At 37.5% G+C, this 15,870-nt stretch overlaps 1 protein-coding gene across 1 annotated transcript in view; it reads right to left on the reverse strand.

Moving 5' to 3' along the window:
- FRY (FRY microtubule binding protein) overlaps positions 1–15,870 on the reverse strand; it is a 190,133-nt gene that overhangs the window by 49,706 nt on the left and 124,557 nt on the right. The window contains 6 exon segments of the mRNA XM_040543874.1: positions 2,878–2,981; positions 3,548–3,698; positions 6,850–6,932; positions 9,613–9,703; positions 10,462–10,630; positions 14,186–14,332. Coding sequence (XP_040399808.1) covers positions 2,878–2,981; positions 3,548–3,698; positions 6,850–6,932; positions 9,613–9,703; positions 10,462–10,630; positions 14,186–14,332 — 745 coding nt within the window.

Consider the following 15,870-nt stretch of genomic DNA (forward strand, 5'->3'; position numbering starts at 1 on the left):
AGGTTCAAAACAATGTGTGGCAATATACCTTCATGCATCCTGCCTCACTGAAGCATTAATTTGCCAGGGCTGGAAAACCTCAAAAGATAAGAGATTCTTGGTGGTGGATGTATCTACCTTGCTTAACTGAGTATCTGGCTTTCCTGCACAGACATCAGTTTTAAAACTCGTGCAAACTGTATGAGGTAGATACTGATTTATAAAGAAAGGAACTGACAGACAAAATCCCTTGAAAAAGAACTTCAGCTACCAGAAAGCATGAGAAATGAGCCACTACCTCAGGGTGCAGAACAGAAACGGAAGATATAGCACCGAAAGACCCTGACCAGTTTAGCACTAATGCTGTTTGTTTGTGTGCTCCCAGATTTTAACACAACCTGAATAAATCCCAAGTTACCAACATAAAGGAAACAGATTTTCATAAAATAAACATCACTGTGTGATAATAAGCTTTTTCCAATTCTCTTTCAGTATCTTTCAGGACATTTATAAATACTTCCTTGTGTTTAGGTGTTGGAAATTTGAATTGTTTTCTTCTTCAGTTCCTCTCTTCTTAGGATATACTCTTTAAAAAGCAGCCCCTTCTTCACTCAAAGGGGCGGCAGCCAACAGGTCTTTCAAGTCACGGGTTTTCTTGTGTTTTCTTGCCTGGCCTGCAAAAATGCATCTCCTCATGGTGCCATGCTTGAAGTGTGTGTCTTTGGCTTCTATCATCAGGTCTTTGAATACCCTGTGATTCCCAGTTTGACCCATCTGCCCACAGCCTTCTCCAAAAGAAGCACCACCAATGGGTCTGTCCCTTTTCCTGCTTCTTGAGTTCCCTGCTCCTGTTCTCCTTTTCCCATTTCCTTCCACCTCCAGGATCTCATCCTACCCTGTTTTAACATACACTTTCAGGAGTGAAAAAGATGTAACAGGTTTTCTTAGTTGGAGATGAGTTCTGTATTGGCACTTGTGGCTGAAATCCAGTTAACCCCTAGTATCATACTCAAGTATTGACATAGATATGTTAACTTTGAAGTGAGATGGACAGTTGAGTCTTTGTGCTTCTCCAGCACTGGCCCCTTCTCTAACTTGGAAGAGTGTCCAAGAGGGTAAACTTCTGTCACATGGACAGGTTTCCACAGGAAAGTAGTCTTACTGATCAACTCATCTCACAATGGTTGCAAAAGAGTTTTTAAACAGCGGTGCTTTTCTGATGTAGCACTACTGACGTAGGCAGGTTCACAGCAGCAGTCTGCTGCTGCTTTACTGTCAGCACTACACACCATCCAATAGCCTATTAAACAAGCACGCATACTGCAAAACTATTTCACTACAGTACTGTCCCACTCCTGATATACAGAAGGATACAGGCTCCCCAGCTAGCCACCATATTATTTCCAGTTTTGTTTTTAGTCAGATGCACCTGCACAATCTCATTCCAACAACACAGAACTACTTATTTTTCAGTCACTATCATACCTGTGACTAACATGTTTAGTATAACTTCGTTACACCATCACAACAGAGCTCTTCTACAAAATATAGAAACTTTCCAAAGGAGGTACAACAGCTCTTGAGAAACTGAACTTGAAGCCCAGAGGCTATGATGTCATTTTAGCTATCGCTTTGCTTTTGCATTCAACTTCAATCCCACATTTGAGAATTGGAAGCTCATAGCCAAAGGACTTTCTTTAATGGTATTCACAAATTTCTACTTGTTTCTTATGAAATACTGCAATGTTGAAACATTATTGCACAAGCAAATCAGTAAAGACATTTTTATAATGGATTACTAATATCACAACTGTGTTTCTGCATATGTTTATTTGCATGGCTCCCTGATGGCTCCTTACAGCTTTTTTAACTGAAGTAACCACCCTGCTGCATACGATTCCTGTCCTAAGTTATTCATTTTTTCTTCTGAGAATTTCTAACTGTAAATGCCAGTTACAGTAACTTGTTATAAATCATAACAAAGAGGTTGTTTGATCAGTTGATGGTTATTGATTTGATACATACAGTTAGCTATTTCTCATTCGGCTCCCCCTTACACTTGAAAAGTTAACACCAACATAAAAAGTAGTAAAAAAAAATGGTATGGGCAGCCACAAAAGGAAATTGAACTTTTAATTGAAGAATACATGTGTAATCTCTTATTGAAACCAACCCTGGAAGCCCCTTCCAGCACGCTCCTAGCCATTGCTCTTAGAGGCTTTATAATGCTAAATACTCCTGTGTGCTAAAAAATTACGCCATGCAGTTTTCATAATATTAAGAGCTAGGATAAGGAACATACCACCTCCAGTTGAGTTGTTACGATAAGGAACAGACATAGCAGTGGGGAAAAAGGAGTGCCTCTAAGTTCAGAAAACTTATGTAATGGAAAACACTGATGATGAAGTAATCCATTAACAGTGAAATTAATGAAACTTATTTTCCAGTGATCCATGTCCTACCCTCACTATCTCCGCAGCACATTAATGTTGGCTCTCTTACATAATATTTTCACAAAGGCAAGAGATGGCATTTGTGTGTGTAGTCCACGTGTAAAACATATACACACTGGCCAGCTGCCCATCACAAACACGAACGTACAAAGGATGAGTTTCATCTGCCTTACTCCCAGGTGGGCCCTACATTTATTATAGATGTTTTAGGAAGTCAGTCATCTTCAAACTTCTACCCATCTCTCAAATTTGAGTGAAATTGGCCAAAATATTCACAAGCTTCAAAGATTTGAGGCTGACAGACTGTAATTGCCTCAGGCCTTTTTTTTTAAGGAAATCATACTAAAGAAATCATAATAAGAAACAAAACTCCAGAGCTTCATCAAAACTAAAATAAAAGGACTGGAGTACATTTATACTTTCTTTTTTGTTCTGCTGGTCTTACCCAAAAAGAGAGCATGTAGCAACAAAGGGAGGTGAAGGGCCCAGTCTTCTCTTACGCTGTGGTCCACTACCATCTCAGTCATGAAGATGACAGCAATATTGCACCTGGAAATTGAATCACAGGGTCAGTTTGAAACCCCTTGGAGGTGAGAAAAGAGCAAGATGCCAACTATTATTTCATAAGAAATAAACAATCTGAACATTCTCAAATGTGTAGCATTTGTCAATATGATTAATGTTGAAGTACCTTAGTTACAGTATTAAGCAGGTAAGTACCCATTACTGAAAAGAACACTGTTAATGTCAATACAAATTATGTAAAAGAGGAATTTCAGAATATGCATAGCCTCATTAGAATAAAAAATAAAGGGGAAAAATGTGGTATGAATAACAGCCACAGAAGCTTGAGAAAGACAAATTTTCCTCTTCTGTTTTGTCTTGATGTCCTACATTGTAAACAGACATTCTGGTACAAATCTGGTAGAATTGCAAGCCTTCGTTGCATTTTGATTTTAACACAGGGATCAGCAGGAATCAGTGCAGGAAAACAGCAGAAAACTGAAGAGTGATTTTCAGATGTTCTGAGTGGTGTGAAAGTTTGATTTGGTGTTGGCCAAGCAGTAAGAAGAAGCACCTTGCTGTCTGAAATACCAGAATGAGAAACTGCTCACCTATGAAGGGGTCCACGGGGTGTGATAGTTTCTGGGAGGTAGTCCACAAGCGGTGCCCAACATCCTCCATTGTATGGCATGGGCAGGGGATGCGGCTGTTTGGTTTCAACTATATTCAGTAACCAGCTTGTGTATGGAGAAACAGGATCATCTGCATAGAAAAGTATTAAATCAAGTCTGGTTACCCATTTTGAAGAAATAATAAAATAAAGTTTACACTAATGCATCAGCTCAGCTGTTTGGAATAATGTGATAAGAAGACATTACGTTTGCAAATTCCTGTGTTCAATAACAAGTGAAGCATTTTTAATCGCTGTTTCACACTGCTGGAAATTAAACAGATTCTACGCAGACAGCACTGAATTGTAGGAGCTGCAGCTGAATCCCCGCTGTCACTTAGTAGCTTTGGATCCAGATCACACATCAACACGCAACAGACTTTCTCTTCAAAAATGGGAGGAAAGTTCAGCCAACGAAGCTGTTGTTGGAAGCCATCTGCTGCAAGGAGCTGTGTACCAGTGACTTATTCTTGCAGCTCCTGATCAGTACCCTGCTGAGCTATGCTACGAAGGCAGAAATTATATGTCCTGAATTAGGAGAGACATAAGGAATGTGAAAAACATCTTCAGTATGATAATTTTCTTTCAGTAGGGATGAATTATCTATTGAATTTCTCAAATATATATTTAACTTTGCCTCAGTAGGACAACTGCTGTACATATGATTCTGTAAATAAGCAATAGATTTTTTTTTCCACCTGCTTATCTGTAATAACATGGGTCCAGTAAGTTATTTCCATCACTTTCTGTCTTTTCTCAGCTGCATATCTGTGTTCATCTCTCCTGTATTTTATTCCCTTTCATTCTTCATGATTTTCCCATTGGTCATTTTTTATTTCTCAGGTCTGGCAGTCCGCGATACAAGGCCATGGAAAGTATCCTTACCAGGTCTATTCTTGACATATACCTAAGCACTATCTTTTGTGAATTTGCAGTGAGAGCATTATTTTTTTGTTTGTTTTGTTTTGTTTCTATCCTTCTGCATTTCATGTAGGTTTGTAACTCTCACCATTCTCCTCAGCCTTTATTTTACAGCATATACCTAGTGCTTGTTGGCTTTGCCACAGAACACAACACTGTTCTGATGTCTAGAGAAGTATCAAAACCAACTTTTTCCTTTAAACATCACTAGGTGGTTTTGACAAAATGTCTTCAGCTTTCCAGATCTTCAGGAACCCTTCAGTACAGTAGCTACCTCTGCGATTGGTACTAAAATGCCAACTTTATCATTTCCACTCTTCGGTGTTAGTCTTTCAAGGAATGCTTTAGTTCTTCAGGATTTAGACTGCTACTTGTTTCTCTCATCTTCTGGGGGACTATTTATTGGTTATTGATAAAGCAAAATAAAGTGACCTAATAAAGTAGCGAAGTATAACAAGTGCACATTTTCATCTTCTGAGGATTAAACAGATAATGTTTGCCAAATGCTTTTCACATAAAAAGCACCGTAGCAGTTTAAGTGTTTCACATAAAACTGCTTCATAAAGTCTACACTAAGACCTAGTTTCTCACTTACGTTTTCATGGGTTTAAGTAAGGACTGAGAAAAAAAAAAGAAGTACTTTGCACCTTAACATACAATCTTTGACTGAACAAGAAAGTTTCTGTGCTGAAGAGTTACATTTCCTATTTATACCCTCAGCAATGCATGTATGTTCAAGTAGGCTGGAGAGAAGACATAAGCCATACCACCAACTCCTTAGCTGCCTGGGCTGCCTGCCAGAGGGTGCAAGTTGCACTTTCTTAATGGAGGTTGCATTATTTATATTCCAGCATGATAAATGACATAAGAATTACCCTTTTTATTCAGATATCTATATAAATGTCAGTAGTTAAGTAAAATGAATTTTATTTTACATGTAGGTATGCATATATCTGTGAAAGGAATCCCTGTGAGAAGCAAACCTTGCATAAATATTCACAGTACTATAAAGTTTGCAGGTACAGGCAGGAAAAAAAACCATTTGTGCAGCAGTTGAAGGAGACATTCCAAAAGACCAAGAGAAAATTTCAGCATTTAAAAAATTTTTATTACCCAAACCCTCATCAAAATCAGCTACTCGTGAAGAATGTTCTGATATAAACATTGTTCTGTTTTGAAAGATTGCTGATGCAGATCAGCTTAGCACTGGTGGTCCAGTTAACATCTGCTGAAGAATTTTTAGTAGCTGCAGCACTAGAAAGCCATTAGATGAACAAGAGAACTGTAGTAAAAGACACTGAGTTTAATATGTCGAGCACTTTTTGGGGTATACAAATACTGCAGGATGCACGTATACAGTATTTTGTAAATATTTTACTTCATTATTATGAAAAATAGTTATGGATAAAGATAAAATCAGCCTATATTTTGCATTTGAAAGTATTAACCATGTTTCGCAGAAAAACATTGCCAAAAAATATTTGGCTGGAAGAATATATAAGATCTTGACTTTCTGTGTCAAAATGCTGTCCCAAACTGGTGTCCTTTGTACCAAGGAAAGACTTTATGGCCTCTATATTATTTCACCTAGCTTTATTAAGCCAGAGATGAAAGTCTATAAAAAAGTCTTGCCTTTTAACATTTGGTTAGGGCTTATCAAACTCTGTAGATTTGCTTCCTTATGATTCACTCCAGAAATTAATTTAGGCCAATCCAACTATCAAAATTTACACTGTAATTGAAGAGTTGATGGAAATATCTTGGTTTCCTTTGGAATCTCTGCTCAGCTTCAAGGGTCCATTTATAGTCTGTTCAGCAGAAACAGCAACTGTGCTCAGGAGCCCTATTTCATTCTCCCTTCTATCACAGTTTTACATAATGCAGCCAGCAATTGGATGCAGATAGCAGAGAGAAGTTAAGAAGAGATAAGGCCTCATTTTTGGAAAGTCCTAAATCATTTTGTCATGTTCATATAATAGCACTTGTTTTGGAAGGAAATACTGGTGAAGGGCACAATTCAAAGTACTCGCTGTAATGCTCTTGGATGTCTTTCTCCTTGCTATGCATGGTTCAATGTGTTACTGTCTGGAGGATTCTCTTCTGCTGCCTTCAGTTCCCTTGCCTTTAAGTAGGTTTGACTGAGCCCATGGTTAAACAAAGGAAATAAATGAGGTATGAAGGTAAAATAGGGACACTCCCTACATGGTGATGCTACATTGCTGTTTACACAGAAGTTAAACAGAGAGCCTCCCCCAGTCAAAAGAATGTTTTCCTCTCCCACCAAATACCAGAAATTTCATCAAATTGAAGAATAGAACTTACTTTTGTCATCATCATAAGATCCTCCAGAGCTATTACTGTACCTTGATTCTAGTCGAGTATGTGCTCTGATTACATTACTGAACCTTCGAATACAAGAATAATCTTTATTAAAAAATAGACTGACATTAAACATCAGGGATATATATACTTTACAAAAAAAGCATTTCCTTATGCATATGCTTTTAAACGGGAATAGACAGAAATTTGAACATGCTGTTACTTATTTCCAGAAAAACAGATTCTAGCAGCAAGTTTCTGAGAAGTTCTGACACTGTGCTGCTTTATCACAAGCTCTTAAATTTCAGCAGAGGGGAAATTCCCCTGCTGCACATGGCTGTTTTTCTTGAAGCAAGAAACTGTGCTAAGGCTGGACTGGGTATAAACTGTTCACAGTGAGGATTTTGTCACAGCCCATGTTCACAGGCAAAATTCTGGCAACCTGCTAAACCAGTAACTGACTGAATAGCCTGAAGTCAAGCCCACACAGTTATCAAAGCTGCAAGAACTGCAGCAAATGACCCTTCAATAGGATAATCCAGCAACTGCAAGAGCCTATCTAGCAGAGGAGTCAAAGGATACGAGAGCCAGAACGAACTGTCCACAACTGTCCTCTAATCTGCCACGGACCCACGACAAACTAAATTTTACTGGTGATCTCCTTGTGTTTCTGCCACCTTCTTGTGCTGTCACTATAATCAGGTGTGCAGTGGCAGCGAGAGGAGCTATGCTGGAGGCTCACGCTAGTGATGATGTAAAAACATCTTATGCAAATGCAAAGCTTATGCAAAGGTAGGAAATTAATTACAAATAACTGTATTAAAACAACTATATCAAACAAAACCATGTTGAAGGTTCTCCGTGCAAAATTCGGTTTCTTACTACTGTGCATACATATTGCAGGGCATTTCATTATCCTTTCATATATTATGCTCTTTCCAAAGCACACCTATCTAATTGGGGCACAATAAATTCATTGTGAAGGTGTCAAAAACACATCATGAGCCATCTTCTGTCACTAATTCTGATATTTTCTGTCTTTTCAGTATCTGTTTTTTCTTGTTTTAGTATAGACCCTTAGAAAATATATACAAACTGACAATTACTGACATATTTATCTGACATACCTAAACTGATAAATAAGATAAAAGTAGATTAAAGTTAAGGAAAAAAAATATGAAGAAACATGCAGAGACAAACTATCTGTTACGAAACAAGTAGAGAATACAGGCCATAGAAATGGCTTGAGAGCAGGGCAGATTTTTTAAACAAAAATACTTCATAAAACACTCTAACAGAGAACGATATTGAAACCATGATTCACTATGTAAGATGGCAGGCATTGATATAACATTATAGTATCTGTCAAAAATTTAAACACTACAACAAAAGTTAATGCAGTATTATCTTGTAAATTTATGCTACAGCCCAATAAAGCCGAATTTGCGCACACACAAAAATTTCCAGATCACTCGTACTTCAAAGGCTTTTCAGCCTTCCATTTTACGTCATTTGGCTTCAACATAAAAATATCTGTATCATCTGATTAGTTTTGTGTTATTCCAAAAATGCCCACATTTATGATCATAGTTGGTTTTCAATCTATTACTTTCTGTAAACGTTATTTAATACATCTTGATGCATGAAGTCAATGTTAATGGATGTTCTAAGACTGATAGATCAGTTTTGAAATACAGATGTACCTGACATTTCTACCGTCTTTGACAAATGTCTTTGTAAATGCCAGCAATCAATTCTAAAAAAATATTTTACATTTTTTTCTAAGTTTTATCAGTAGTCTCTGGAAGATTTGAATATCATAAATCTTCTTTTATATAATTTATATAAGATAAAAAACCCTGAAAACATGGATTCGAAGTATACCAGGAAATGAAGTTTATTCAAATTACCTGCAACTCAACTAAAAAGAAATCTAACTATATACTACATACACACATACGCTATATACTCTGAAGTACAGAAATGTTTGCTCACACAACTTTTTCTCTACCACTAAGCCCTGAACCTCTGGAAGGTGGATTGGTCCACTGTAGTGATACTACTTACTATCAGGAAGAATTAGCTAATAATATAATACTAATATACTTACTAATTAATGCTATTAATATTCATTCAAAGTTATCTTAAGAAATAAGAGGGTTTCAGTGAGATAAAAAATACATATGTCTGTGCTGGAGAATCCGACAGCCTTTAAGCTTTGCATTTACTCCTTCACCATTTGTTGGTATGTACCATATGTAGTAAAAGACTGTATAGTTTCAAAGCAAAATACTTTACACAATTTTCCTCTCTAAGACACTTTATCCAGAAAAAGCAGGTGTCCTTGCAATCATGGACACAAACTTGCATACTAAATTTCACTTGCTGTGCATGAAATAAAAAGGTGTAATCAAAACTGATTTTTAAAAAAGATTTTAACATTCATTATTTAGTATACACTTGATTTTCTTTCTCCTTTGTAAATAATTCCTATGAAAACATGATCTACTTAGGACAATTTGTTCAGCGTAGGTTTAACAGATTTTCCTCTGTCATGTATTAATAAACAAAAGTCAGGAGCTAGAACCACATATACTTTTTTTTTTTTTTTTACATATGCTCATTTAAAAATGGTCTTACTAGAATAATGCCACTTAGGATCAGTCTAAGCGTCAGAACTCCCCACAAAACAAGCAGAACTTTGCCCAAGATCTACCTCTTAGCCCAGAAAAATGCATACATTTTGGAGAAAAAGATGTCACAAACCTTTCATCAGTCTCCTTCACAATTCTGTTCTCTTCTGCATCAGGAAAACTATCTTGGCCAGCTACAACAGTGTTACTGCTCGACGTAGTTCCTATATGTGAGATGTCAATAAGCACACTTGGTACACACATCAAAGAGTATTTGCAAAGCAATAAAAGCCTATAACTTTAATTTTTTTAGTAGCCCCAGCCAAAGTGATCATCCTGCTAATACAACAGTTGCATAAATGAATGAACACTGACACCTCTACAAAGCAGGACCTGATTGCATGGATGAATAATCCACAGTTTGCATGCTTTGAGGGGCAGATCAACATAGTGATGCTCTTCCACTCCTTGAACTAAGTTCATTCTCAGGCGACCTAATCTATTGTTTTTCAAGAATTTGGCAAAACGTTGACAAAGTTGAATTTGGGGTGAGTGACTTTTATGTAGCTTTGTCTACAGCAGCTTGGAAAAAGCCTCAGGCCGTTGAAAATGAAATTGCCACACAATTGAATCTCTCAGTTTTCAGCAGACTGTTGCTTTGGTGTATCTGCTGTGATGACAGCATTGGCAGTGACTTCTTGTTCTGAAAAACTAGTGATAGAAGAACCACATCATACAAGCTCTGAACCACACCAAACACTGGCAACATCCTATTCAAATAGTTGAGAGAATTAAACCTCTGTTTACAAAACATATGCAACATTAGGAATCAAAAAGACCTGTAATTTAGATGAGCAACAAGGCTCTGAAACTTGCACTTTATATCTGAATGGGTGAGAAAGTAACTAGATTGTTTTTTTTCGAAGACAAGGAGACTGGAAAGAGCAGGAGAACACAGCTGACATGTATATTTGGATCATACCAGAAGCTGCAGCTGAGGCTTTGTTACTGGCAGCAAAACGGTAAAACGGAGGATTATCACAGTGCTGGACTATTGGGTTCACTGGGTCGGTTTGCTGCAGTTCAAAAAGAAGCTCCTCCATTGTTTGAATCGTATTATTGCGACAGAGATAAATGGCAACCTTTTTTATCTAGAGAAGAAAATTTCAGTTATTAAACTCTGTCCAAAGTGAATTTACAAAGAAATCAATACATGATACACTACAATACTGAGTGCTAGTATTACTGCTTGACAGACACATAACTGCACAAGTGCATCCATCTAGATCACAAAGAAGTACAACTGCTTGCTTTGATTTCAAGATCACTTCCCCAACTGAGCGAATCTGTGTTATAAATACCCAAAATTTGATTATCATCCACAAATCATCCGTTTAGATACATAACTGTATAGCACACATATACAAAACCAACTAATTTTGTACATTTAAGAATATCAGCTTTAACTCTGAATCATACTCACGGATTTATAGTTTAAGCATACATGATTAACACTGAACATAAATCCTACTATCTTGCATGGAGCAAAGTTCTCATCTAGAAAGCTAAATCCACCCAAAATTTCATGCCTGTATTTCCAGATATGGTTGATATGAAAGATAGGTAGCTGTAGCCACAAAGAATAGGTCAGATTCTCAGTAGCTACTTATATATGTAATCAAAGTGATAGTACATGGTAAAAAAGCTAAGTAACGGTGCGTGTAGACTTCTGGCATCCTTATTTGAAAGATCTGAGAGAGTATAATTTACAGATATTCTGGAAAAAAAAGCAACACCTTTTTTGTTACTTAACGAGACCTTACCCAAACCTTATTGTATGCACAGCAGCAATGAGGACTTCTTAGATATTGACATAAAACTAGACTGAATTATTGAAGAAAAAATGGATAGCTATTAAAAGCGAAGACTCTCTCTGGCTCAAAAACATTTTGTTTCATAAATTGCTGGAGCTGAGAAACCGTATGGGGAAGCACCCTTCTGTGCTTGCCTTCTTGTTTTTAAGGATGTCCCTAAACAGATACTTACAGTGTAATACACTGGACGGAACTGCCTTTTGGCCCCACCAACTATGGTTGTTCTTATAAATACTTCCATTAAAATAACTTCTTGAGTGCTTCTCTTTCCCTTTTTTTTCTCTTCCTTTTTTTTTTTTTTTCTTTTTCTTTTTTTAAGTAGAGAAAATGGGCACATTCTTTTTTAAACTACTGTTCCATAATCTCCTAGGGACTTTCCAAAAACAATTCCACTTCCTTTTGGAGGCTTATTTCTAGTTGGGCTCATGGTGCCACTTCCAACTGCTTTCACCCCAGAAAGGGTCACATTCCCTACAGTAAGAGTTTCTGCTGAAGGGGTTTCTGAACTGTAAATATTTTAAGGAGTCCTTCAGTACACATGTGAAAGAAAGGACTGCTGAGCAACTTACACTGGAGCACTGGGAAAAAAAGTGCTTAACGAAAATGCAGGTATAAAAGATGAAAAAAGGAATTTAGCTGCTTGAAAAAAAAAGAGTGAAGGCATGCTTTTGGCTTGGGCCCACGTAAGCAGAACAGATGGCTGAAGGCATGAAGCAGCTGGTGATTGCCTTGGGCACAGAGGGATCCATGAAGAGCTGAGTAAACTGGCAATTGTGCAACTGCATGGTCTTTTGAGCCCAGGTGAGCTGGAACAGTGCTGATAAACTGTTTGAATTATCTTTATTTGCTAAAGCGTATATGTTATCTACATGCTAATTGGAGATACATGTTTATGGTATCAGCAGTCTTGTATAGTTAACAGAGTCAAGTATGATTTCTTATCTGTAAACTCCAGGGCATTATCAAAACACTGAGCAGATGCATGTGATAAGCCTGGTGTATTTTCCTGCTCCAGACAAAGATACAATTAAAGGGCGACTTGCAAGCACAGTCAGGCTGTAAGTTCCTGCAGAAGACTTCCTTCAGATTTTGCAAAATCTGGGAATCAGCCTTTTAAATCAACATTATAAAATGAAGACTAACAGTGTGGAAGAAAACGCAGGAACCTTGTCAGCTGCCATCACCAATGAAGACCTGATGGTCTTGTTAACAGCAATCAGAAGCCTGGCAGGAATGGCAGAGAAGTCCCACAGGCAAGACAGTAGATGCTGAGCAGGAGGACTGTCCTGTACTGGAGGATGACAGGCCTGTGAGGGCCAAAGCTTTGATATAAAGGGGTTTGGAGAGACTTTGAAGAAGGAGAAGTGCTATGAATAGTAAGGAGAGTTGGGGTTGACTGCTCACAGCTGGGGTATGGCAACGGTTTTGGAAGAAGGATGTGTTGAAAGCTCACAGTTGATGGAAAGATCTTCATTACCATCAAGAGATTTAGGATCTAACCCTTTATCTTCTTCTAATATAAGCCTTGAGCTTGTTCTTACAGCAATTCCACTTTAAAATCTTTCCTCTTGCTTAGCTAAGCACCACTACCTTTGCATGTACATGCACTGAATGATAAAATGGAGCAGTAAACCCTGCAAATAAATGGAAACCAACAGGATGTCTATGATGCAAGAACAACATCTTGAATTTTTTTATGGTCTTCCATATTTCCTTTGTTCTATTATTCTTAGCAGGCAGCATAAACACTTGAAGAAAAGTGTAATTTCAGTAACTGTATACAAAGCATATTTATAAGGCTTTTTAGATAAGTTTAATCACATTAATATTCATTTCTAATTTCTTTCATGGAAATCAACAGAAGGAGACTAACTAATAAAACAGCATATCGTAATTGTGCTGGAAAATTTACTAAATTTAGATTCCCTTACTCACAGCAACTGAGCAGTAAGGCACATGGGAATGGGACTATCTTGCTTTTCTCAGGCAACCCTGATTTTATTTTAACTTGAATAATAACAATATCCTGCACAGTTTGACTTGCACATTGCAGGAACAGTTATGTAACTCATGACAGCCATTCAAAGGCAAAAGCTGATGTAGTAAAGAGCTTATAAAGGTTAGGTATGCTGTTCCTCTGGAGATGTCCCACAGGAAGCCTTACTCTCCTAAAGGAGAAGATAGCACTTTCTTAAAATTGCATGTTTTTCTGAAGGAACACATAAATCTTTACAACAGACAAATATTAATAAAATTTTAGTGTGCTATGTTGAATTTATCGTATAACTTCAGTTGTTTAAATGATTTCCAAAATTTAACTAGTAGAGGTGTAAACTAATTTCCTACTGAGAAAAATTATAAGCTTTTAGCATTTTTACTTCTCTTTATTTTTCATGTAAGGTATTTAACCTCTGGACAGCTATTCTGTCTTGTAATATAATTTTAAATATATATGTAAAATTGCATATTTTTATGCAACTATGAGACCAACAAAAAAAATCTATTTTTTTGGCATTGATTTTGGCAACTTATGGTCAGCTCCTGTTACTGGTCTCTTGCATAGACAAGCAAAGATGGTCTTTGCTTGCAAGGAAAACTTCTTGCTTGAGATGAGGTGTGCTGTACTGGCAGACTGAGGTTCTCACTACTCATTCCCTTTCTTGAATTATCAGTTTCTTGGCTCATTTATTCCCCCGATTTAATTTGTACAGTGTGGTTGGGAATACACAGGTACTTCTTAGTCCTGAAACAGAAAAGCGTTTTCTACAGGTGACAGCTGTTTTCTTCATTAAAACCCATGCAACCAATAGTAAATAAAGTGCAAACACTTACATAAGGTAAAAGGATGGTATCGCTGCTAACACCACACAAGCTAATGAGAAACTGCAGTGTTATCCTAAGGTTGTTACTCCATTTTTCATTGTTGGCCAATGCATTCCAGACATTTTCCATCTCTGGTCCAGGAATTTCATCTCCATACTGCAAAGGATCATAGGCACACATTTCTTGAAATGTATACAGAATATAAATATGCAAACTTCCAAACTGAAGGCATATCCTTTTAGAGCATTTTCTCATGCAAAACCAACAGTAAAATGCTGCAACAAGTACCAGAACAATATTTTTAATAGCCATCTGACAGACTTTGGAACATAAATTGTATGCAAAAGTATTTAGGTTCAAATCCACAAAAGGACTTAAATTGCACATGTTTTGCAGGAATGTAAGTTCAAAAGGTGATCCAGCCGTTCACTGGGTTTCATCTTTACAGTTGTTTAAGCAACTGAAGTTCTGTTCTGCATATCTGCACCTAACTGTTTCAGTCTTCATGGTATTTGGTACCTCTGTCCTACATAAGTCCTAGCAGAATGAAGAACTAGAGAGCTTGTGGCTTCCACGTTGGAAAGCAGCAGCTTTTGCTCTCTTTTGCAGGATGTGGTTATGGGAACACCTCCCTTTTGTCCAGTCAGTTAAGTGTTAGTGTGCTCATCCAGGATTTGGGAGTCAGAATTGAAACTCTTGTTTGCTGTTTAAAATCATTGGCTCCCACTTTGAGAAGACTGTGTTAACTACTGCACAGCCTGACATTCTGCTGGGAGAACAGTGGCAATATTCAATTCATGCTATTCTACGGAAAATGATTTAATACATATTAGCTAAAGCTACATTGTCAAGTAGCTTTGTCCCTCTGCCCACTTCCAGGTGCCAGCAGCTCATTCAGCCTCAAAGTTGCGTCCACCAATACAGTTTGAAGAGAGCACACTTGTTCACTCTGGAACATAAACTATGTGTGGTTTTCGAAGCAACTTGCTCCAAGTTGCTGATGGGCAGTAAAGGTGAGACTGTACCATATCTGTTTTTAACACGTAAGATTCCTCTAACAACATCCTAGAGACTCTGTACTAGCAGATCATTCATGCCTCTGGATGTGCAGCAAGTACCAAAAACCTGGATATGAAGCAAATACAAATAAAATTCTGGTGTGCTGAAGTACAGCCCCCACACTACTTCAGACATGCTTATATGACTAAATGCATACAGAATAATAATTCTGTTTTAGCTACAGGGCCTCAGCATGAGGCAAAGAAGAGATCCAGAGCCAATTGCAAAGTAGCATGGATGCAGACATTCTCATCTAGAGAGGATTAACCCTGAGCAGAATAGTAAACATGAACCACTGTGTCCCACGTGACATAGGTACCAGGGATTACTTCCTGGAGCTTATGTATTTTGCTTTTTAGACATACCCACTGGATCTGGCAAAAGCAGTGCCAGAGCATGGCATGCTAGTGTAACAGCCTGCAACTCAGCAAGGAGAGGGAAAAGCTGGATACCAGTATCCTCTCCACCGATTGCTTATGCATTTTATATGAAAAAGTAATTGGAAAACAGAATCCCTGGTCTTTTACCAGGACCTAGGATGTAAAATACCTTCCCTTTTACAAGAAAATGCTTAAGCTAACGCTTTAGAAATTTAGTCATTTTGTCTTTTCTCTGTCTCTCTGGCTTAAAGAATA

This window comes from Cygnus olor, chromosome 1 (assembly GCF_009769625.2).
Source record: "Cygnus olor isolate bCygOlo1 chromosome 1, bCygOlo1.pri.v2, whole genome shotgun sequence".
NCBI classification, from domain to species: Eukaryota; Metazoa; Chordata; class Aves; order Anseriformes; family Anatidae; genus Cygnus; species Cygnus olor.